The following is a 25,953-nucleotide window of genomic DNA, read 5'->3' on the forward strand; positions in this document are numbered from 1 at the left end:
ACCCTACATGCCAAAGAACCAGACATAGCTGACCACACAGGACAGCATCAATAGTGTCAGTGGATGAAAGGCAATCCCTGAAATCGAGATCGCTAGCTCAAATCTCCGAGCAGGGAGATAAGCTAGGCTTGAAGCTCACCCACAATGCATCCTGTCAAGGGTAGGCCTATTCATCCTGTCTACAAGATAGTTTAGGTGAACAGAAAGGCACTTTGGACAACCCAGTGAAGAATGAAAAGCTAAAAGACAATACTGGCCAGAACTTAGCCTAGGTATCAATATCAATATGCACAAGCAAAAACCACACTTTGAAATGTCTGTATGCCAATGCCAGAAGTCTAAGAAGTAAGATGGGAGAGTTAGAGTGTATAGCAGCAAATGATGAAATTGACATAATTGGCATCACAGAGACTTGGTGGAAGGAGGATAACCAATGGGACAGTGCTATATCAGGGTACAAATTATATCGCAATGATAGGGAGGATCAACTTGGTGGGGGTGTGGCACTTTATGTTCGGGAGGGTATAGAGTCCAACAGGATAAAGATCATACAAGAGACTAAATGCTCAGTAGAATCTATATGGGTAGAAATCCCATGTGTGTTGGGTAAGAGTATAGTGATAGGAGTATACTACCGTCCACCTGGACAAAATGGTCAGACAGATGATGAAATGCTAAGAGAAATCAGGGAAGCAAACCAATTTGGCAGTGCAATAATAACGGGAGATTTCAATTACCCCAATATTGACTGGGTAAATGTAACATCAGGACTTGCTAGAGACAAAGTTCCTGGATGTAATAAATAACTGCTTCATGGATCAATTGGTTCAGGAACCAACAAGAGAGGGAGCTATTTTAGATTTAATTCTTAGTGGAACGCAAGATTTGGTGAGAGAAGTAACGGTGGTGGGGCCACTTGGCAACAGTGATCATAACATGATCAAATTTAAACTAATAACTGGAAGGGGGACAATAAGTAAATCTGCAGCTCTAACACTAAATTTTAAAAAGGGAAACTTTGATAAAATGAGGAAAATAGTTAGAAAAAAACTGAAAGGTGCAGCTGGCAAAGGTTAAAAGTGTTCAACAGGCATGGACATTGTTTAAAAATACAGAAACTGAGATATTAACAAGGGCAACTTTATTTGTTTCTTTTATTTTTCCTTCGGAGAGAGATTCATTGTTACGTTTATTTCTTCGAAATAGAGTAAAAAAATGTCATGGTCAACAAGTTTGGATTTACCCTGACCTGGCAAGAGCGACCCAATTAAGGAGACAGGAATTTCTGAAGTTAAAATCTGAAGCTCTTGCTAGGGAAGTAAAATTTTTTCTACGTTACCCTTGTAAATGTGAATTATTTTATAAAGAACAAAAATATGTTTTCTATGATATTCCAGCTTTTCGGGCATTCTTAGATAGTCACCCCCCTAATGCAACAAATGGATGAGAGCTAATAAAAGAGATAAAAGTTGCTTACTCTGATTATGTTAAATGTAAGAGGGTAGGATACTCTCTGTTATACCTTATATCGCTCAATTATATAACTAAATGTCCTTCAGTTTTCCTAGATAAACAAATACTGAGATAAGAATTGTAAGAAGGTGTATTATTGAGTGTATTATTGAATATAAGCATATCAATGTAATTAATGTCACTATATATTTATATTCAGTATATTATATATGTTTCTGTTATAAAAAATTGAAACTTGAAAATAAAAAAGTATAAAAATACAATATTAGAGGCGCAGGGCATATGTAATCCGCACATTAAGAATGGCGGAAGGAAGGAAAAACGATTACCGTCATGGTTAAAAGGTGAGGTGAAAGAGGCTATTTTAGCCAAAAAAACATCCTTCAAAAACTGGAAGAAGGATCCATCTGAAGAAAATAAGATAAAACATAAGCATTGTCAAGCTAAGTGTAAAACATTGATAAGACAGGCGAAGAGAGAATTTGAAATGAAATTGGCCATAGAGGCAAAAACTCATAATAAAAACTTTTTAAAATATATCCAATGCAAGAAACCTGTGAGGGAGTCGGTTGGACCATTAGATGACAGAGGGGTTAAAGGGGCTCTTAGGGAAGATAAGGCCATTGCAGAAAGACTAAATGAATTCTTTGCCTCCGTGTTTACAAATGAGGATGTTAGGGAGATACCAGTTAGAACGGAAAATGTCATAATGCCTCTATATAGCTCCATGGTGAGACCGCACCTTGAATACTGTGTACAATTCTGGTCGCCGCATCTCAAACAAGATATAGTTGCGATGGAGAAGGTACAGAGAAGGGCAATCAAAATGATAAAGGGGATGGAACAGCTTCCCTATGAGGATAGGCTGAAGAGATTAGGGCTATTCAGCTTGGAGAAGAGACGGCTGAGGGGGGATATGATAGAGGTCTTTAAGATCATGAGAGGTCTTGAACGAGTAGATGTGACTCGGTTATTTTCACTTTCGAATAATAGAAGGACTAGGGGGCATTCCATGAAGTTAGCAAGTAGCACATTTAAGACTAATCGGAGAAAATTCTTTTTCACTCAACGCACAATAAAGCTCTGGAATTTGTTGCCAGAGGATTTGGTTAGTGCAGTTAGTGTAGCTGGATTCAAAAAAGGTTTGGATAAGTTCTTGGAGGAGAAGTCCATTAATGGCTATTAATCAATTTTACTTAGGTAATAGCCACTGCTATTAATTGCATCAGTAGCATGGGATCTTCTTAGTGTTTGGGTAATTGCCAGGTTCTTGTGGCCTGGTTTTGGCCTCTGTTCGAAACAGGATGCTGGGCTTGATGGACCCTTGGTTTGAGCCAGCATGGCAATTTCTTATGTTCTTATCCTTAGTCCAGATGTTATGATCTGCCCAATGATCTTATTCAACCTATCTGCAAGTATTTTAGCCAGAATTTTTAAGTCTAGATTTATTAATGACATTAGGCGATACGACCCACAGATTGTGAGGTCTTGGCCTGGTTTAGCCAATATTGGGATACCCGCTAGATTGGAGTCCGGGAGTAATGACCCCTCATTCTGCAGATAATTAAACATCCTTTGTAGATGGCTCATGATGTGCGGAGCAAACTTTTTATAAAATATAACTGTTAGCCCATCTGGCTCTGGGGACTTTCCCACTTTGAGATTTTGGACAGTTAACAAGATTTTGTCAATGAAATTTCACTATCTAGCCAGTGTTGTATTTTTACACTTATGGTTGGCAGTGTGTTTCCTTTAAGTACTTCTCCATCTTATTAACCAGGATGGAACTATCAGCTCTATATAGATCCCCATAAAACTCAAGGACCCTATTTCTAATGTCCAAGTTGTTAGTTAGTATTTTCCCATTAGTAGCTTTTACTTTCTGAATATTGTTTTGCACCATAAATTGCTTTAATTTACATGCCAGCAGCCTACCCACTTTGTTCTCCCCTTCAAAGTATTCTTGCTGGACAAATTCCAATTGATGAGCTATGGACCCCAATTCCATCCTCTTAAGTTCCTCTCTAGCATTATTAAGTAAAGTTGGTGTCCATCTAGATCCAGGCAATTGATGTTTCTGCTTTAACCCCTTTATTTTAGCTCAAAATTCTAAACTGTCCCTTTCTTTTTTCTTTATCAGGTAAGAAGCTCTAGAAATTAGGATGCCCCTCACATGAACCTTCAAACAATCCCATATGCCTACCGGAAATGCTTCACCATTATTATTAATTTTCAAAAAATCTTCAATGTTTTCTGCTAAGCCGGCACTGAATTTCTCATCTGATAATAAAGATTTGTTTAGCCTCCAAAATTTTCATCCTGAGTCATACTTTCGAAATGTAATATCCATCCAAACAGGCACGTGGTCCGACTATGTTATAACTTCTATTTCTGTATTGGAAATCCCATTTACCAGTCCTTTATCTACCAGCAAGTAATCAATCCTTGAATATGTATTATGTGGAGTACTATAAAAGGAATAACTCCGAGAAATGAGATCTCCAAATTTCTATCAAATTCTACTCTTCCATTAAATGTTTCAATTTTTCCCTATGAATTTTTGATATGTTAGACTCCCCTCCCATAGAGGAAGCTAACCCTGTACCCTAGCAAGATTAAAATTCCCCCCACCAAATAAGATTTCCAGCACATACCCATGACAAAACTGTGCGCATTTTATCAAAGAACTCCCCCTGGTCCTTGTTAGGAGCATAGATGATTTCCAAAGTGTAGAGAATACCACTTATCACCACTTGTATAAATATTTATCTACCCACTGGATCTTTTGTTAAACTTTTTGAGTTCAAAAGTTAAACTTTTAAATATCAAAATTCCCACCCCCAAATATTTAGTCAAGTTAGAACTAGGGGCAAAGAAGCAGTGAACATATTCTGGTGAATTCATTAAATTTTTGTATCTACTCCTAAGGTGAATTTCTTGTAGATATAATCTCCCTATCTCTCGATATAGCTGCCGCTGTTTTTGGGTGCACAGAGACCTTTTACATTTATAGAAATTAGCTGAAATAAAGCCATGATTTAATCTTAACTTTTTTGGTAAACAATGAGTGAATCAATAAAATAAATACCCCTGATATCATCTTACCAAGAATCCCATGTTGATATAATGGAAATTGGACTTCTGTGCGCTGTTTTCAAAATTGCTGTATCATGTACAATTAGGGGTAGATTTTATAATGTGCACGTGCTTCCCAGCGCGCACACATGGACACACCAATTTTATAACACGTGTGCGTTCATGCATGCTGGATTTTATAATCCGCATGTGTATGTGTGGGCGGCGCACACAACAGGGGGAGAATTTCTGCAAACTCCACACGGCATCGCATTTGGGCCTTCCCCTGTTCCCTCCCAGTCTGCTGCAATTAAAGAGTTATATATCAACTAACCTCGTTGCCTTGTGCTATACCACTGCAACCAACTACATAACAAGGTAACTGCTTGTTATGAGGATGTTTGTGCGGGTGCCGATCCTGAGGCAGCCTTGAGTTCTGACTGCCTCCCTAGGACGGCTCCCGTGTTTTATTCTTTATTCAAACCAATTTTTATATCTTGATATAAAATTGGTTTGAATAAACGAATAAAGAATAAAACACGGGAGCTGTCCTAGGGAGGCAGTCAGAACTCAAGGCTGCCTCAGGATCGGCACCTGCACAAACATCCTCATAACGAGCAGTTACCTTGTTATGTAGTTGGTTGCAGTGCAATTAAAGAGTTGACTGGGAGGGAACTTTCCTGCCCCTCCCTACCTAAACTCCCTTCCCTCTTCTCCCTACCACCTAAACCCTACCTATCTTTTTTTTTTCTTTAATGACTTACTTCAGGTCCCCAGGCTAAAGTAAGTTGCGCACTCTGGCTGGTGCTAGAGGTCTTCGGGACAGCGATCAATAATGCTGTCTCGGTCTGCCCCTCCCCACCCCTTTGAAAAGGCCCAGCAATTATGCACATACTGGGGTTTAAGCCCATGACTGGGCCTCTTTGAAAATTCGCCTTATGCGTGCAAGGCCTGACCACACACGTAAACCCTGGGATTTAAGCGCGCCGGGCATTTAAAATCTACCCGTTAGAGCATACCAAGCCCCCACACCAATCCATTGCTCTCCTTTATCGAACACACTCACACCCCTCTTTTCCTTCAAATCCCAAAGACAAATCTCAGTTCTCGCCAAAATTCCATTCCTAATACCCCAGAGACTCCCTACCCTGGACTCTCCCTCCTCTTAACCATACCCCCAGTCGCCCCCACAAACCCTTGTAATGATCTGCCCAAATTCCTAGCAGACCTTGGTGTCATCGAGGGAAGCCATCCCGCAAAAGAGGAAGATCCTGAGGGCTTGGTTATCTGGGATAAGGCCAAAATCATGCTCTTTAAGGTGCTCCTCTGCTTCCAATATGGTCTTAGTTCTATAAGAAATTCATTTAACTGTAAAGGAGATTCCTAAGGGATACAACCACCTATATCTAAGATTCTCTCTCCAAAGCCTTGAAGTTACTCTTCTCATTTGATATCGCTTTCGCATTGTAACAGCCAACAGATCTGACAAAATTGAGATCTGTTTTTTTCCTGGCAATGTTAAATATATGATCTTTTATAGAAAAGGAGTGAAAGCAAATGATGATATCCCGAGGCATGTTTGTACTCCTGGGTCCCAAGACCCTGTGCACTCTCTCTCAATGCATGTGTCCAGCAACTTGGCTTCCACTGGGGCTTCCAGCACCTCCAGTGTATGGGTACAGATTTTGAGAATGATATCCTTGCAATCTGAGAAAGTATCCGATTCTGGTATATCCCAGAATTGCAAATTGCAATACCTGGATCAATTTTCCAAATCTTCGATTTTCTCAGCCATTAAATCATTTTCTTTTTGGCATATGTGACTAAGCTTATCGATATGCCCTGCATATAGATCTAAGCAAGTATCGTTTTCCTCCCCTCTCTGCCCGACCTCCACCATCTCACCACACAGCTCACTTATCTGTGCCAGCAGATCTTTTTTTTTTTTTTTTATTGTTCTTAATATCGCTGGGTAGCTCGCAGAACCAGGCTCTAAACTCGGCCCTGGTCGGTATTTCGTCTTCTGACAGAGCTAGTATTGATGTTGATGCCTCACCTTATGGTTTCTGCGTGTTGCTGCCTGCCATGGCGCCACTCATTTATTTGGTGTTTCCCGCAAAAGAGAAATGCTTTAACTCGGTGATTTTCTTCGGAGCTACCATCGGGGTATGTAAACTTTTAAAATCACCCGTTTTCTTTTATTTTTCTATTTCTTTTAGCACAGTCAGAATATACATCAAGCAGTAGAATAACAATAAGGACAAGACAAGCTTTATCCCATACAATAAAAGTCGTGTACAGTACATGTTGCCCTCCAATGAAAAGAAAAATCAAAGAAAACTATAAAAACTCTATTAGGGACCCCAAATCAAGTCATACATTTTAACCAGGTCACGTAACATGTAAGTCAGTTTTTCTAACAGAGCTTCTGAATGTAGCTGCGTCCTCCAGTCCTTTAAAGTAGGAACTGATTTCCATTCCCAAGCAATAACGAAGCGAGCAATATGTAGCATCTGCTGCACTAACATCCGACGGTATTTGCTCACCCATGGAGTCCTCCATAAACATAAAAGACAAAGTGCCGGAGAAATAGAGAGGGGGCAGGCCGCGATCTGTGTAATTAAGCGACCGACCCATTGCCAAAAAACAGCAATCCAATGGCAGCTCCACCAGACGTGCATATACGTCCCAGGGAGATTGTAACCCTGCCAGCATAAAGGCGAGGAATTGGGGGTAGCGATAAGTATGCATAATTATATGGACCAGAAGCTCAGTCCATTTAGCACAAATGGAGGATTTATGCGCATTACGCCATAAACTCATCCACTTCTTTGAAGATATGGGAAACCCCAAATCCGTTCCTCATTGTTGTTCCACCTTTAGTATTGGTTGGAGATCCAGCCCTGTCTGGCAGATAAGAAAATTATTCCTTACCTGCTAATTTTCGTTCCTGTAGTACCATGGATCATTCCAGACGGTGGGTTATGTCTCCCGTCCAGCAGATGGAGTCAGAACCAAAAACTCTCAGGGGAGGGCCTATATAGCCACGCCTCCCCTGCCTCAATCCTCAGTAACTGGACTAGCAAAGCCAAGACGAGAAGAGACAGAACCAGAGGGATCAATTAATCACAAAATGTAAAAACAGCTGTCAACCAACAGAACTAAACTTGGAATCAAACTCTTAACTGAGAACTTGCAAACAGTACTGTGGTCTAGAACCAGCTCGCAGCATCAAGAGGTACAGAGTGAAGAATTGTAAAGACAGGAAAGCAGGGATGTCCCACAAAAGAACCCCCAACCAAGGGAGGGGTCTGGAATGATCCATGGTACTACAGGAACGAAAATTAGTAGGTAAGGAATAATTTTCTTTTCCCTGTACGTACCAGGATCATTCCAGACGGTGGGATGTACCAAAGCTTCCCCATCATGGGTGGGTCGCGGACAGCCCTGCCCGTATGACCCTCTCTCCAAGCTGACCACCAGACGGCGCGCGGACGTCCAGGCGATAATGCCTTGCAAAAGTGTGGAGCGACTTCCATGTGGCCGCCCTACAGATTTCCTGAGAGGAGACTGAAGTACTTTCCGCCCACGACGTCGCCTGAGCGCGGAGGGAATGTGCCCTAACCGCTAAGGGTGGAGACTTACCCGCCCCGATGTACGCTGCTATAATCGCTCCCTTCAACCAGTGAGCGATAGATTGCTTGGATGCCATGCAGCCCTTCCTGGGTCCCGACCAAAGGACAAATAAATGATCGGAGAGCCGAAAATCATTGGTAATCTCCAAATAATGCATCAAGGAACGTCGTACATCCAGCCTGCGCAGGTCACTCGACTCAGAGGAGACAAATGATGGGAGCTCCACCGACTGGTTGAGATGGAAAGCCGAGACCACCTTAGGAAGAAACGATGGAACCGTACGCAGGGATACTCCACCTGGCGTGAACCGAAGGTATGGCTCTCGACAGGATAGAGCTTGCAGCTCGGAGATCCGACGTGCCGAGCTGATCGCCACCAGAAAAATGGTCTTGAGGGTGACATCCTTGACGGTGGCTGTACTCAGAGGCTCGAAAGGTGGACCACAGAGAGCCCGAAGGACCAAATTCAGATTCCATGAAGGACAAGGTGGTCGAATTGGAGGCTTCAAGTGTTTTACCCCCTTGAGAAAACGTAGGATATCCGGATGCGAGGCCAGGAGCCCCCTGTCGCCACTACGTAGGAAGGCTCCAAAAGCTGCCACCTGAACTCGGAGAGAATTATAAGCCAGGCCCAACTCCAGACCAGCCTGTAGGAAGGAAAGCACGTGCGTCACTGAGGCCTGCATTGGCAGAATCGCTTTCGTCCTGCACCATTCCTCAAAAACCTTCCATACCCTGACATAGGTGACCGAAGTGGATGTCTTCCGAGCTTTCAGGAGCATCGAGATGACAGATTCCGGATAGCCACGTCGTCTTAGCTGGCGCCTCTCAAAAGCCAAGCCGCAAGACAGAAGCGATCTGCCTCCTTGAAAAATATTGGTCCCTGGCGAAGGAGACGTGGTAGATGACTGAGACGAAGAGGGCCCTCCATTGCCAGGTTGAGGAGATCTGCGAACCACGGTCGCCGAGGCCACTCCGGCGCAACCAGGATCACCGGGCCTTGATGCGTCTCTATCCGTCGGATGACCTTGCCCACTACAGGCCACGGAGGAAAGACATACAGGAGACACTGTCGTGGCCAGGGAAGAACCAGCGCGTCGACCCCTTCCGAGCCGTGCTCTCGTCTGCAGCTGAAGAAACAGGAAGCCTTTGCATTTGCCGCGGTTGCCATTAGATCTACATGAGGCGTCCCCAGTGCTGCACTATCCTCCGCATTGCGTCTTCTGAGAGTTCCCACTCTCCAGGATCCAGATGTTGTCAGCTGAGAAAATCCGCCTGGACGTTGTCCACGCCCGCTATGTGTGAAGCCGCTAGTCGCTGTAAGTGTAGCTCCGCCCACTCCAGCAGCCTGTCGGTCTCCAACGAAACTAGATGGCTTCTCGTGCCTCCCTGGCGATTGATGTATGCCACAGTGGTTGAATTGTCCGAGAGGATCCTGACTGCTCGACTGTGTACCATTGGGTAGAACCCCTGTAGAGCTAGTCGGACTGCCCTGGTCTCCAACCGGTTGATGGGCCACCTCGACTGCTCTTCCGTCCATCGGCCTTGTAGAGAACTGTCCCGACAGACCGCCCCCCAGCCGGCGAGACTGGCATCCGTGGTGACGACCACCCAATCCGGGTTCTCCAGAGACACTCCCTGAGCCAAACGCTGGGGGTCCAGCCACCATTGGAGGCTGAGTAAGGCTACTCTCGGAATGGGTAGCACTGCCTGGAAATCTCTCGACACTGGGTTCCACCGCGTAAGCAGGGACCTCTGGAGAGGTCTGAGATGAGCGAAGGCCCACGGGACCAGATCGATGGTTGAAGCCATGGTTCCCAGCACCTGTAGGTAGTCCCACGCTGTGGGAGCGTCGAGTGCCATGAAACTTGTGACTTGAGCGCGCAGAGCATGTGCTCTGTCCGGGTGCAGAAACACCTTGGCCCGCCTTGTGTCGAAGTGGGCTCCCAAGAAATCCAGCGACTGGGACGGCACCAGCTTGCTCTTTGTGAAGTTGACGATCCATCCCAGGGAATGGAGAAGCTGAACTACTCTGTCGACTGTACGGCAGCCTTGCGCCCGCGATTTCGCCCAAATTAGCCAGTCGTCCAGGTAGGGGTGAACTAGAATACCCTCCCTGCACAGCGCCGCCGCTACAACCACCATGATCTTGGTGAAGACCCGCGGGGCCATAGCCAGGCCAAAAGTGAGAGCGCGAAACTGGAAGTGTTGACCCAAGATCTTGAAACGCAGGTAGCGCTGATGGTTGCAATGGATCGGGATGTGTAGGTATGCTTCTGTAAGATCCAGAGAAGCTAAGAATTCCCCCGGGTGCACGGCCGCTAACACTGACCGGAGCGTTTCCATGCGAAACCGAGGAACTCTGAGAGACTTGTTGACCGTCTTGAGATCCAGGATAGGTCGAAAAGTGCCCTCCTTCTTGGGAACCACGAAGTAGACCAAATAATGACCTCGACCCAGCTCGGAGGCCGCGACCGGGACTATGGCGCCCAGCTGTAGTAGGCGATCGAGGGTCTGCCGAACGGCTCCTTGCTTGAGACGAGAACCGCAAGGGGAAAACAGGAAGCGGTCTCGGGGCACATGTACAAAATCTAAGGCGTAGCCGTGTCTTAAGATGTCCAGCACCCATTGATCAGACATAATTTGGACCCACTCTTCGTAGAAGAGAGCAAGGCGACCCCCCAGGTGAGGAATCTCCTCGTGGGTCCATCTGGCATCATTGTGAAGCTTTTGAGGAGGAACCTGATCCCTGTGCATCCTTACCGTGGCGGCGCCCACGAAAGGACCGGTTCCAGGCGAGTGATCGTGCAGAAGGCGCCCGGGGTGTCTGCTGTCTCGCGGGACGCGTCCTTCGTTGATTTCGGTACCGGTTCCTGGAGGAATAAAAGGATCTTGAAGAACGTGGCCGATCTTCTGGTAGCTTATGTACCGCATTTTCGTTAAGGGACTTGATGATCTGATCCAAATCCTCCCCGAATAGATACCTACCCTTAAAGGGAAGGGAACTCAGGCATGTCTTGGACGAAGCATCGGCCGACCAGTTGCGCAGCTACAAAAGTCGGCGAGCGGACACCGCCGCTACCATGGAGCGAGCTAGGACCCTTAACAGATCATACAGAGCATCAGCCCCATAGGCGACCACCGCTTCCAGTCTATCCGCCTGAAGAGCCTCTGCATCTGGCAAGGCTTGAGATGTGAGAAGCTGTTGCACCCAACGAAGAGCTGTGCGCTGTGCCAGGGAACTGCAGATAGCAGCCCTCATCCCTAACGCTGAGACCTCGAAGATACGCTTGAGGTACACCTCCAGCCTGCGATCCTGGACATCTTTCAACGCCGTCCCACCCGTAACAGTGATGGAGGTATGCTTCGTGACCGCGGATACCGTCGAATCAACAGCAGGAAACTGAGGATTTCTAGGAAGTCAGTAGGAAGAGGGTACAACTTTTCCATGGCTCTTCCGACCCGAAGGTTGGCCTCAGGAGTATCCCACTCCCTTGAGATCAACTGCAAGATGTTATGGTGAGTGGGAAAAGCTTTCGCTAGTGGTCGTAGGCCCACTAGAAGAGGGTCCCCCTTCTTGAGCTTCGGATCAGGTGCCACCGGATCCGGAGGGGGTTCGGTTCCCTCTCGTGCTCCCCCCCGTGGCCCTGGCACCGCTGCAGCTTCAACCGGCGGGGGATCCAGCGCAGGACCCGGATGCGGACGATCCCTCCCTGGCGGCCCAGGTGGAGGGCGACGACCCAAGGGTCCTCCGCATTTTTCAGGCAGCGGAGTTGGATGATCTCATCCCTCACATCCTGCAGGAAATGGACATTGACCCCCCTCCGGATCCGGTGGCACCTGATCCGAAGCTCAAGAAGGGGGACCCTCTTCTAGTTAATGTTAAATGTATGGAATGTTAAATGTTAAATGTATGGAAAGTAGGGTAATTTTTAGTAATAATATGAATGGGTGGGGTTCTACGATTATTTTGAAAAATATTTTAGTTTAACTACATCATGGTAATGTAAGATGTATTAGGATATGTTTTACATTTGTGTAATTTTTGAGTGTTGCTACTGCAACTCAATTGTATGTAAACCGCCTTGAAATGAACTTGAAAGTCGGTATATAAAGATATATAAATAAATAAATAAATAGTGGGCCTACGACCACTAGCGAAAGCTTTTTCCACTCACCATAACATCTTGCAGTTGATCTCAAGGGAATGGGATACTCCTGAGGCCAACCTTCGGGTCGGAAGAGCCATGGAAAAGAGGGTCAAGCAGGCCAATTTGGGGGGAGGGGGCCCCCAAGCCCCAAGGCCCGAATCCTTGCTCTGTAAGAAGGCCCTATGCATTAGCACAACGAATTCTGGAGAAAAAGCTGAGACTCCCGAGGGGGGGCCCCCTCGAGGGATCCTCCCCTTGTCTGTCAGGCTCCGCTGTGCTCAAAAGCCCCAAACTGTGAGAAGAAATCGAGAGCGGCACGTCCATGTCCTCCTCAGAAAGAGCTGCCTCCGAATCAGCCAACAAGATGGCCGCTGTTCCCGCGCTGAGGGGGAACGGGGCCTGATGCTTTCTGCCGGCGCGGTCCGACTCCCCTCCGACCTGCCCACAAGGTGAGCTGTACTCCCCCTCAGGGAAGCTAGAAGAAAGCCCCTCCACGGGCTGCTGGCCCCCTTGTCGAGCTCCGGAGCTGGGCGGCGATCTCTGCATCGTGGCAGAGGAGAGGGGGAGGGGCGGCTGCGGCGCGCGCTGAAAACTTTGGCGCTGGAGCGCACAGGCTAAAACGGCCTCCGGACCCCTCACCGACCCGAAGAAACCGTCGGGGAAAGTACCTTCCAGACGGTGGGCAGCCCCGGGGAATGGGTCTTCGCAGGGCTGCAGGCCGGGACTCCGTTCACTCCCCGAGAGGGAGGAGGGGGAAAGAAACTCCGGGGCTAGGGGGGAGCGGTCGGCCCTACCGACTTTCACCCCTTACAAACTCCTGTCCCTACCGGCGGCTGAAAGAAAAAGAAAAATAAACAACACTTACCGCAACCCAGTAGGGACAGAAAGAGAAAGAGAGAGGGAGAAAGAGAGAGGAAATGACAGGAAAAGTACAGCCTGTCAGCAAGCTCCTGGTAAGAGCCAGAGTCCCTCGTTGAACGGACCTGTCCTGTCAGCAGTGCCCACAGGACTTGTCTCCCCTCTAACTACACTCTCTAAATGAGGAAAACAATATCCCTATTAATCTTTTTTTTAATTGATCCTTCAGAAAAACAAAGACTTAATGAAGTGCTGGGGACCACCGTGTCCCCCGCTCACATCTGCTGGAGTCAGAACTATACTGAGGATTGAGGCAGGGGAGGCGTGGCTATATAGGCCCTCCCCTGAGAGTTTTTGGTTCTGACTCCATCCGCTGGATGGGGGACATAACCCACCGTCTGGAATGATCCTGGTACGTACAGGGAAAGCACGATACAAAATAGCACAAGTCTTCTTTTTGGCTGGGCCATCTGCCAACACCAGCTCCAAAGGAGTGGGACTAGACCATTTCCAGCCCTCTCTGCCCCTCCACAATAGATCCTGTTTAAGTCTCTCATAATAAGAACAAGTATTATCGGGAATATCAAACTCATCCTGGACATCCGTGAAAGTTAATAAATGTTCCCCATCGTACATGTTGCCCAAACAGCGTAGGTCCGCCATCCACTAATGTTTAGCCTCACTGCTAAATATATATATGTAAGAGTAGGGTTTTTCTATAGTGGGGAAAAGGCCATGGGTCCCGGTGTATTAATGAGCAGTCTTTTACAAACCATCTTCTACATCTTATCTGTACAGGCAATAAGGGGACAGTTATGACAAGCTGTTTTGCATCCCATCAAGAGGGGATCCCCAGAGAGAAGAGAAACCAGGTCTGTGCCCTCAGCTAGATGCCTCTCAAGAACTAACCATGGGGCAGAAAAATCCCAATATATCCATGCGAACACTCCAGAAGCTATCCTGCCCTGCTCCTTAGGTCTGCACAGAGTATGAAGGCTAACCCTGGCCACCTTCCCCTCCTACAGAAAATCTAAAAGGATACTGTTGAGAGAAGAGAAGAAACTCGAGGGGAGAAAGCATGGAATATGTTGAAATAGATAAGATAGGTGGGGGAAAATATTCATTTTAATCGCGTTAATCTTACCCCACCAAGAGAGACAGCAGCCCCACCAGTCCAATAAGTCTTGCTTGATCTTGGTAACCACAGGGGCATATTTCAACCTATACAAGTCGCTCATGTTAGTAAGAACTTTAATGCCCAAGTTGGTAAAAGAGTTAGCCGCTCACCTGAAGGATGTGAAGCAAGCCGGGAGCTTACATAAAATCACCCTTTTCATTAGTGAGAGAGGGGGGATTAATTAAGTATAGTTGTAAATCAGCTCTCTGGGTTCTGGAGAGGAGATTCAGTCAGCTATCACGTCATCTTGGCATCACATCTTCTCCACCTGGACAACTTTTAAGCTTATGAAAAAATCACTCAGCAAGCTTACCATTTTGAATGATGTGCAAGACCCAAACTTCTGCAATGGATTTTTCAAAGACTGAAAAATAAACTCTGTTGTCTCCCTCTTATTTGTTGAGGCAAGTTGTTCTGGGAGTTATAACTTGCATCACTAGTGTAAGGGTGTCCCCCTTCTTTGAAGTATGAATCATGAATCCCTTGGGAAATGAAAATTCAGTCCTTCTTTGGAAATCCATGTTGGGGAAAAAGGGAGATTACCTAGGTCCAGATTTTTCCATGGTATAAGAGCCATCTTTACTTTAGGTACCTCCTTAACAAGATTTTCATGCTAAGCACGAAACTGGTTTGTATTTTCAAAATGAGGCTCAAGTTAATAGTTCTTAAAAGTAGTACGTGATCTATAGCCACAAGCCTGATAGATTACTGCGTTACATGAGAAAAGATAAAGCCATGGACTGTATTTGCCAAGACATTTGACCCCATACCCAGTTAATAAGGATAGGAGTAGATGAGATATAGCCACAGCAAGTTTACTAATGGCGGTCTGCCTATTCTAACAACACTAGATTTTGGCTATAGACAAACATGTTGAATGCATGGTTGCAATAAGAGTTCAGTCTTTAGATTATTTTCAGGTTGTCACCCTTCTCTTCTTCGTGGCAATACTGAAATCCATGTTAGGGGCTTTAACCCTCAATTCCAATTTATCCTTAGGTAGCCTGTTTAGCTTGACCAAGACTTTGGGCATAGCAGTCTTTATATTCACGTAGGCCTAATCTTTCTTAATGTGCTCCTATAAATCTGCATGTCCTGGCAATATCTTGTGCCTTTGGTCACTGTGTTAAATAAAGGGCCCTTAGAACTATCAGTGTCTGGTTCTACAGTCTCTAGAATAAGGGCCACAGCAACTTTTTTTTTTATGAAAAAGCTCATGCAGAACTCACAGAAAATTCAAAGCGTTCGCTATTTAGTAGCACATGCTTATCATTCAAATCCTCTGAAGATTCTCAGAAAATGATGGGTGTCTAACTTCAGTGCTTCTGATGCCAGAACCAAGAATATACCTATCGGGACTTCTCTTGGGATACTTGTGTTCTTTTCCACCAGAAAGAATCTTGAAAATATTAGTAACTGTAAATTGGGCAATTCTGTTACCTCCTGGTTCAGGGGTATCCATGCAAGCACTAAGGAAGGTCCTGGAATCTCAGGCTCTGCTTTTACCTTCTTGAAGTCTGAAAACTCTCCTGCAACCTCCCTATCTGAAATACTTTCCAGCCAATGCAATACGGCTTGCACGCGGGCCGTATTGCCCTCACTATGTCGACATAGTGAGGGCAAAAGTAGCGCCGGCGCCATTTTGAATATTGGCAATACGGCCCGCGTGTAGGAGGTCGCTCCAGGACCCCCACTGGACTTTTGGCAAGTCTTGTGGGGGTCAGGAGGCCCCCCCAAGCTGGCCAAAAGTCCCTGGGGGTCCAGCGGGTGTCCGGGAGCGATCTGCACTCGTGACGTCGGGTGACAGGAACAAAAATGGCGCCGGCGCTACCTTTGCCCTGTAATATGGTAAGGGCAAAGGGCCACCGGCGCCATTTCTTTTAACGCAGCCGTGGCCCGAGAGCGGGAGATCGCGCCGGGACCCCCCCCCCCACTGGACCCCAGGTAACTTAAAACATTTTGGGGGGCTTCGGGAGGGTGGGGGATTTATTTTAAAGGGTCGGGGTGGGTTTTAGGGTGCCGGTTTTCCCGCCTTCCCCCTCCCCCGATTTACGATTTTTTGACGATAAATCGGGGGAATTGTTATTGTATCGCGGCTCTAACGATTTTTGACGATTTAAAATATATCTGACGATTGTTTTAAATCGTCAAAAAACGATTCACATCCCTAGTTATTAGTGATTAAATAAAGATACATCTGTGCTATGCAATAGTGTGCAGCTGTAATGCTACAATTCACTCACTGCCAGCACGGATTCACAGCTTAGAAAAAGTTACCCATTGATTATGCCCTTATAGTCAGGAGTATTCCTACTACTACTACTTATCACTCTTATACCCCTACTTGATTTATGCAGCACTGTGCAAAAACATATAACAGATAGTCCCTTCTCAGTAGAGTTTACAATCTAATCAAGACAAACATACAGGAAATACATACAGTATATATTCCCAGTAGAGTAAACATACTCTGGCCATATAATATTTCCTGCTTTACTATAGTTTTCCAAAATAATAACCTAGGGCCTGATTCATCAAGGTATTTTCCCATAGATAAAATGGAAGAAAAGCCTTAGTGAATCAGGCAGCTAGTTTGCAAACAATTCTAGCTAAGATGCAACTTGTGGTTTCACATTTTCTCTAAAGCAGTGATTCCCAAGCCTGTCCTGGGGACCTCCAACTAGTCGGATTTTCAGGATATCCATAAGGAATATGCATGTGATTAGTGCCAGTGCAATGGTATTAGGCACCCTAGGCGAAACTTACAGCCTGCTGTCCCCCCCCACCATCACACCCTCTCCACACACAATTAAAAATAATGCTTTTATAATACCACCTTACATGAACAAGAACATTTAACTACAGTTTTCTGAGGTGAAAATATCACTTTCAACATGTATATTATATTTACATGCAGTGCTGTAAAACCCTTGAAAAAGTAAAAAAAAAAACCCCAAAAGACCCTTGGAATTGGTATTTATTTATTTATTTATTTCGGATTTTTATATACCGACATTCTCAATACAAGTATCGAATCAGGTCGGTTTACAAAGAACAAAACTGTCGCAATAAAGTGTTGGGTATGGGCTTGGCCATCAGAAAACCACAAATAAACTGAATTACAATTTCAATATGGTAAATCTCCCATATCAAAATTCCAATAACTGCCAGCACGCAAACACTAACAACTCTACTTATGAAAAGGCAAAACTGTAATTATTACACCAGGCCCTAAAACGCCAATACACCTATCAGGAAAACAGAAAAAAAGCCAAGCTGCTATAGATTCCTACACAGAACCTACATACTAGCAGAATACATCAGCTCAGCCATACATGTAAAATACAGACCCTCACAAAAATGCAGAATATAAAGTAACCATGAAGTATTAATACAAACGTGCAGACAAAAACTGAACTGTTAACCGCAGTAGGCCAGACTATTATATAATACAACTGAAAAACAGAAATATTACAGTTCCTCAGAAAAAAAATCAAATAATAAAATCAGGAAATATAGATCAATAGAAGTAAAACCATGCTAATAAAAAGAATATTTCAAAACAACTGACAAATAGAATAACATCTAATAATTTAAAACTCATAAATATTCCAAAGGCCAATAAAATATTTCAAACACTATCCAAGCCTTAAAACTGAGATCTTTTGATTTCCATATGCCCTGAGATTATTGTAGATTAGCAGGGGAGAGGGGAGGGGTTGTTCCTCACAATCTCTCTCTCATATATATACACAAATGCTCAATCATAGAATATGCTCTCAACACACAGATATGCTCTCAGACACAATAACACACAGGCATGCTCATACACACACACTCTCACATACACACACACAAATGCTCTCATTGACAGACACACACACACTCACAAACACACATGCCCTCACAGTCAGACACACACTTGCTCTCACTCATTCACTTCCTCCCACCTCCCCAGTAAAAGTACAAGTCCAGCGGCAGCCTCCTCTTTCAGCACCAGGAGACAGACGGACTCTTCATTTTTCTTGAGGCTGCAGGGGCTGATGCTGCTCTGTTTCCTGCAGGAAGGGGGGGGGGAGGGGGTGTGTGCTGCTGCTGTTCCTCCTGCATTTGAACCTAGGCTGATGCCTCTTCCTGGCCCAGGCACGGTCCAGGGAATGCGCCTATGTAAAGGCAGGGGCGCTGTTGCTGCTGTTTGTTCTGTGCACAAATGCCACATAAACCTGGGACCAATGCTGCCTCTTCCTGCAATGGCTCAAGCAATGCTCTGTTCTTTCTCCCGCCCATGCGGACCCACCACTTCCCCTTTCAGGCCATGTGGGAGAGAAGGAAGTCATTCTGTCGCCGCACCCAGACTGGTGGCACCCTAGGCAGTTGCCTAATCCACCTAATGCTTCCACTGGCCCTGCATGTGGATAAGACTGTATATGCATCAGAGGCTGTACATGGAAATCTACAGTTTCTTATAAAGTCTATCCTTATATATATATATATATTTCACATTCTGTTGTCTAAAAAAATACAAATCATAATGCATTTAAATAGGTGTTTGATCTACACAACATACCTTACACTTTCATTAAGAAAGAATTATAGAAATATTCCAAAAGTAATTAAGAATAAAAAGACAAAGAATCTTGACTGCACAAGTCTTCACACCATTTGTCAGAGCAAACCCAAATGAGCTGAAATTCAAAAAACTGACTTAACAAGAATCATAAGTTAAATAGAGCCCACCTGAGTCCAATCACAGTAGTTGACCAATTCAAATACTCTTAGATGAATCAAGCTGTTTATTTTGTATGAGGTGAATTTGAAGTAAAAGTCAAAACAAGCCGAACAAGGAGCTGCTGAAACAACTCTGGGATGTTATTCAAAGGTGTGGATTGGGGAAAGCTTTAAGAAAATTTCAAAGTGTTTGAATTCCCTTGAGATATTGTCAGGTCCATACTGTACAGTGACACCATAAAACACTGCCACAATCACGTAATATCCCCAAAGTCAGTAACCGTGGGTTAAGGAAACAACTGTGGAAGGTCACATGAGGCCTCAGATTACCTCTGGTTGAGAATGAGGAAAATGTTGACTGTTCAACAATTTCATGATAACTCCATAAACATGACCTATATATGGGAGGGAGACAAGAAGGAAGCCACTACTTAAGAAATACCACATGATGTATCTCATAGCATTTGCAAATAAACTCTTAGGAGACACTGCAGGCACGTGGGAGGTGGTTTTGTGGTCTGATGAGATCAAAGAGGAATTGTTTGGTCTTAGGGTATGCTGTGTAGATCAATCACACTTCTACTTAAATACTTCTTTAGACTTTGGAGTAGTACCGGAGGACTGGAAAAGGGCATTCCTATTCATAAAAGTAGAAGTAAGGAGAAGGCTGGTAACTACAGATCAGTTAGTCTGACCTCTGTAGTGAGCAAACTAATGGAATTGCTGCTAAAATAGAGGATAGTGCACTTTTTGGAATCCAATGGACCCCAAAATCTGAAGCAGTATGGATTTACCAGAGGTAAATCTTGTCAGACAAATCTGATTTCTTTGAATGGGTGACTAGAGGATAAAGGGAGAATGCTAGATGTAGTGTACTTGGATTTTAGCAAGGCCTTTGACATGGTTCTGCACAGAAGACTTATAAATTATGCACCCTTGGTAAGGATCCAGGAGTGACTGGGTTAGAAACTGACTGGGTTGGAGGCAACAAAGAGTAGTGGTAAACAGAATTTTCTATGAGGAGGTGGTTGGTTACTAGTGGTGTGCCTCAGGGATGGGTCCTTGGTCTGGTTCTTTTCAATATTTTTGTGAGCAATATAACGGAAGGGTTGTCGGGAAAGGTCTGACTTTTTGCCGATGATACCAAAATCTGTAACAGGGTGGACTACCAGGAAGATGTGGAAAACATGAGGCGGGATCTAGCAAAGCTCAAGGAATGGTCTAAGGTCTGGCAGGTAAGATTTAATGCTAAAAAAAAATGCAGAGAAATTCATTCAGGAAGCAAAAACCCAAGGAAGGTATTGGAGGTGAAATTCTTCTAAGCACAAAGGAAGAGCAGGATCTGGGAATAGTTGTATCTGATAACCTTAAGGTGGCCAAACAAGTGGATAAAGTGATGGTAAAAGCCAGAAAGATGCTTGACTGCATAGGGAGAGGAATGGTCAGCAGAAAAAGGGAGGTGATATTGCCCCTGTATAGGTCCCTGGTGAGGCCACTCTTGTAATACTGTGCAGAATTCTGAAGACTGCACCTTCAAAAGGATATAAACAGGATGGAGTCAGTCCAGAGGGTGGCTACTAAAATGGCCAGTGGTTTTAGTTCTGAAGCATATGGAGATAGACTTAAAGATCTAAGCATGTATACCCTCCTAGATGAAAGGCGAGATAGGGGAGATATGATACAGATCTCAAAGATTTTCATGCACAGGAGGCTAATGGAAATAGGCTCTAGAATGAGGGGTCATGAGTTGAGGTTGAAAGGGGGTAGAATCAGGAGTAATCTTAGGAAATATTTCTTTACAGAGAGGGTTGGTGGATATGTGAAAGTGGAAGTGGTGGATAAAAAAACAGTACTGGGATTCAAGAAAGCATGGGATAAATATAGGGAATCTCTAAGGAAGTGATGAGAATTATAATGCTAAATTATTTGGAAAGATGAGCATGCTGGTTGGGCCATATGGTCTTTTTTTTGCTATCAAGTTTCTGGATTTCTAATGTTAATGGCATAAAACAAACATCATATCACCCTAACACCATCCCCACAGTAAAGAATGGTGGTTGCGGCATTATGCTGTTGGGATGCTTTACAGCAGTGGAACAAGGAGGTTTTTGAAGATCGAAGAAAAGATGGAAAGTGCAAATCACAGGCAGATCCTGGAAGAAACTGTGATCCAGTCTGCCACATACCTGGGACTAGATGAAAATTCACCTTTCCTAAGCACAACACAAAAGCAACAATGGAGTGGTTCATCAAGAAGAAAGTGAATGTCCTAGACTTTAATCTAATAGAAAATCTGTGGCAAGACTTGAAGACTGAAGTCCACATATGATCCCCAGCCAACTTGAAAATGTTTCAGCTCTTCTGACTAGAAGAATAGGCAAACTGTTCCTTTTGACTATACAAAGTTGGTAGATGTTTATCCAAAATGGCTCAACACTTAATGCTGCAAAAGGAGCTTCCACGAAGTTGAGTCAAGGGGAGTGAAGACTTGTGCAATTAAGACTTTTTGTTTTTTTTTTCATTCTTAATTACTTTTGGAATATTTCTACAATTCTTCTTTCATGATGCAAAAGTGAAGTATATTGTATAGATTAGTGAAACAAATCTTCTGCTTTGATGCATTTTGATTTGTTTGTTTTTTGTTTGTTTTGGGTTTTTTTTACGGAAGAATGTGAAAATTGTACAAGGGTATTAAGAGTTTTACATGGCACTGTATCTCATGCATATTCCTTGTGGATATCCTGAAAATCTGAATGACTTGGCGGTTTAGAAACCTCTGTGCTAAGGAAAATTTCTTTTTGTTTAGAAAGTTGGTATGAGTGATTCTGAGCATTTGCATAGAACTGCATTTCATGGTGGACATTTTAATCTCAAGGGAACTCAAAACACTTCTCCTCCGTACACCCATCCACCCCACTTCCTATTTTCAGATATAGACTTATAGAAGGCAGCTGGCCTGATTTCCTGCTGGTTGACAGAGTTAATGTACCTCCTTTCCTCAATTAATTCCACCTAGTAACTCACTTGGTTCCAATTCTTCCCAATCAGACGTTTTTTTTATTTTAACCTATTTGTTGTTTTTTGGGCTTGGGACTGTCTCTTATGTTTACCTATAAAATGGTGCATATATCTGGTAGTACTATATTAAGGTTAAGTAGTAGTAGGTATCTGCTAGCTCCATGCTGACTGGTCAAATACTTGTGTGTTTAAATAAATTTTGGCTTTCTACATGAACCCTGGTCTCAAGCTGATGAATGTTTATGTTTATTTCCAATTTTGATTTAAACAATATGGCACCAGCATAATCCTATTCTTAAATATAAAGATCATCAGGTGCCAGTTTAAGGAACAATAAAAAAAAGCATAACACTTAAAAGATCAATAAGGTACAGACGTGCTTAGCAACTATAAATCTAAATTATTTTGTAGTTTTTTGTTTTTTTTTATTACAGCATGAGCAGATTGCAAATGATTTATATTTATTTCTTCCTGATGAAACATGAGTGAAAAGTATGGTAATCTGTCTGTCACTGAGCATCTTGAGTACAAGAAAAACACTTTTTGCTCTTGATGCACATAGATGAACATTGTGCTGTTGGACACAGAGTAGATATTTCTAGGAAAAGGGAGACACTTGATTCAAAGACTTACCTGTGGACTGTGTGTTTCACAGTCCATTGCTTGGACAGCAGCAGTGAAGTGCCCACCGCTATGTCGATGTTGATGTGTTGGATCTGACCGTGCCCTTCCACTGTTGCTTGTCCCAGATGAGCCACCTTTAAATTCAAAAGACATTTATTCACATTTATATTTGATATTTTTTAATTTAAAACACAAAATTTACAAAAATACATTAAGTCGCAAGTCATACAGAATGAATGCCACAAAAAACAGAATGAACTAGAATGAGCAAGATGGAGGTGTGTTCCAGTTGGAATTTAACTACAGTAGAAAGAAGTCCTGGGGCATTTATCTGAATCATCTCTTTACCACTAGGTCTCTCTGTGATCTTAGGTAAGTAAATTTCACAACCTGAGCCTCAGTTTAGAAATTAACAAGACATGAGCCAATTTTGGGGTCACAATGATAGAGATCTATAAAGGGAAAGCACCATGTAAATATTTTCTGTGTAGTAAGATCTTTGTTTTGTAATCTAGAAAAATCTAATTTTGAATCATGAAGGTCCAAAACACAGAAAATACTCAGATATGGAGCATGATCACCACAATTTGGATGAAAGGTACAATATCAATCTAACATGTTTAAAAGTTCTCTCTCAGTGGCCTAGATTCATCAAAATGTTATAAATTTCACATGAATAACACCTGCAATAAGGAAAAGTTGCAAAGTGCACAGATAGGCATTTTCTTATGGAAAGAGGGAGACAGGGGGAGAAAGAGGGAAAGGGGAGAGGGAGGGCGAGATTCTTTTTAAAGCCTTCATAGTAGTCAACTAATTATGTCACTATAGGAGGGGCCAGCTAATAACTCGAGGTGAGGTTTTGGTGGTTTAGGGTTTTCGGGCCAGTTTGACATGCAGAGTGAGATGTACGAACAGCACAGTACACCTCGGTGAAGATTTGACGTCATTTGGAATGAGGAAAGTCTCACAAAGATGAGATTTCCCTGTAGAAATCTCATCTTTGTGAGACTTTCCTCACTCCAAATGAAATCAAATCTTCACCAAGGTGTACTGTGCTGTTCGTACTTTTCACTCGGCATGTCAAACTGGCCCAAAACCCCTAAACCACCACCAAAAGCTCACCTCACGTTATCAGCTGGCCCTCCTATAGTGATTTAAATAATTCAATACTGTGAAGGCCTTCCCAGAGGCTCTCTCTACTCCATTCCACTCCCTCTCCCCAAGCCCAGAAATTACTGAAATGCAATTTGCAATCTTTTTTTTTTTAATTTTATTTAATGTGTTTCTATACCGGCATTCGCGATAGGGATCGCATCATGCTGGTTTACATTTAACAGAGGGTGTAAAATGAACGATACAATACAAACTTTAAAATGAAAGATACAATACAAATTTTAACAAGTGAGGAGCAACACTGAAGTTACAATAAAACAGGGATGTTCAAAACTGGGAGCAGAATAAAAGGGGAGAGGAATTTAACAGAAGGAACAATTGTTTATCTTTATTGCAAACTGCGCTACGGCCGTTTCGGCCATATCGCACAGCTCAACGCCAGGAAAAAATGTGTATTTATTTCTGGCGTTGCTATCGCACAGTGTGATAATGCCCCTCATTTTCATTAATCCTGCCCAAACCCCTCCCCGATCCCGCCCTTTCAAAAATTTGCATTCGCGCAATGCGGTACTGCAATTATTTTGGCCGTTATGCAGTTGTGGCGGGCATTAACGCCATAACACATTTTGATGAATGACACTGTTAGTGGGATAAATTAATTGACAAGGAACTTGCAAGGGAAAAATTTTGAAATTTTTTTCCTCTCTTTAAAAAAACATTCCATGTTTTTGCCACTGAACTCCTGTTTCTGAGAAGTGGGCCTGACACACAAAAAAACATAATCCTCCTGTTTCCACAACAGACATATTGCTTCATCCCAGTTTTAGAAGGTGAAAATACTAGAAGGTGAAATTCTAAATGTAGCTTAAAATTACTGTCATTTATATATACACATCAGCATTTTTATAATAAAATTACAATGACTTGTAATAGCAAATTGAAGAAAACAGGAAAAAGCATAAGCATTGACATTAAATGTAAAACACTGATAAGACAGGCTAAGAGAGAATTTGAAATGAAATTGGCCGTAGAGGCAAAAACTCATAATAAAAACATTTTAAAATATATCCGAAGTAGGTAACCTGAAAGGGAGTGGGTTGGACCATTAGATGATCTAGGGATTAAAGGTGCACTTAGGGAAGATAAGGCCATTTGGAAAGACTAAATTAATTCTTTGCTTCCATGTTCACTAATGAGGATGTTGGGGACATACTGGCTCCAGAGGTGGCTTTCAAGAGCGATGATTCGGATGAACTCAACCAAATCATGGTAAATCTGGAAGATGTAATAGGCCAGACTGACAAACTGAAGAGAAGAAAATCACATGGACTGGACGGTATACACCCCAGGATTCTGAAACAACTAAAAAATGAAATTTCAAGCCTATTAGTAAACATTTGTAACTATCATTAACAGTGTCCATTGTACCTAAAGACTGAAGGGTGGCCAATGTAACCTCGATATTTCAAAGGGCTCCAAGCTTGATCCGGGAAACTATAGACTAGCGAGTCTGACCATGCTGGGAAAAATAGTGGAAACTATTTTAAAGAACAAAATCACAGAACATATAGATAGACATGGTTTAATGGAATATGTCCAGCATGAATTTACCCAAGGAAAGTCTTGCTTCACAAATCTGCTACATTTTTTTTGAAGGGGTTAATAAACATATGAATAAATGTGAACCAGTGGAGTGTATTTGGATTTTCAGAAAGTTTCTGACGAAGTCCCTCATGACAGGCTTCTAAGAAAACTAAAAATCAAGGAATGGGAGGCGATGTCCTTTCATGGACTGCAAACTGGTTAAAAGACAGGAAACAGAGTAGGATTAAATAGTTTTTCATGGAAAAGATAAACAGTGGAGTGCCTCAGGGCTCTGTACATGAACCAGTGCTTTTCAATACATTTATGAATGATCTGGAAAAGGATATTGTGAGTGAGGTGATCAAATCTGCAGATGACATAAAATTATTCAGATTAGATAAATCACATGCGGATTGTGATAAATTGCAGGAAGACCTCACAAGACTGGAAGATTGGGCGTTCAAATGGAAGATGAAATTTAATGTGGACAAATGCAAGGTGATGCATATAGGGAAAA

At 43.4% G+C, this 25,953-nt stretch overlaps 1 protein-coding gene across 4 annotated transcripts in view; it reads right to left on the reverse strand.

Moving 5' to 3' along the window:
• Nucleotides 1–25,953, reverse strand: part of DYRK1A (dual specificity tyrosine phosphorylation regulated kinase 1A) — a 696,908-nt gene that overhangs the window by 17,849 nt on the left and 653,106 nt on the right. For all 4 annotated transcript variants that reach the window (XM_029603453.1, XM_029603452.1, XM_029603455.1 and 1 more), the window contains one exon: nucleotides 22,749–22,873. In XM_029603453.1, coding sequence (XP_029459313.1) covers nucleotides 22,749–22,873 — 125 coding nt within the window. The remainder of the gene's footprint in view (nucleotides 1–22,748; nucleotides 22,874–25,953) is intronic.

Source organism: Rhinatrema bivittatum, chromosome 5 (assembly GCF_901001135.1).
Source record: "Rhinatrema bivittatum chromosome 5, aRhiBiv1.1, whole genome shotgun sequence".
NCBI classification, from domain to species: domain Eukaryota; kingdom Metazoa; phylum Chordata; class Amphibia; order Gymnophiona; family Rhinatrematidae; genus Rhinatrema; species Rhinatrema bivittatum.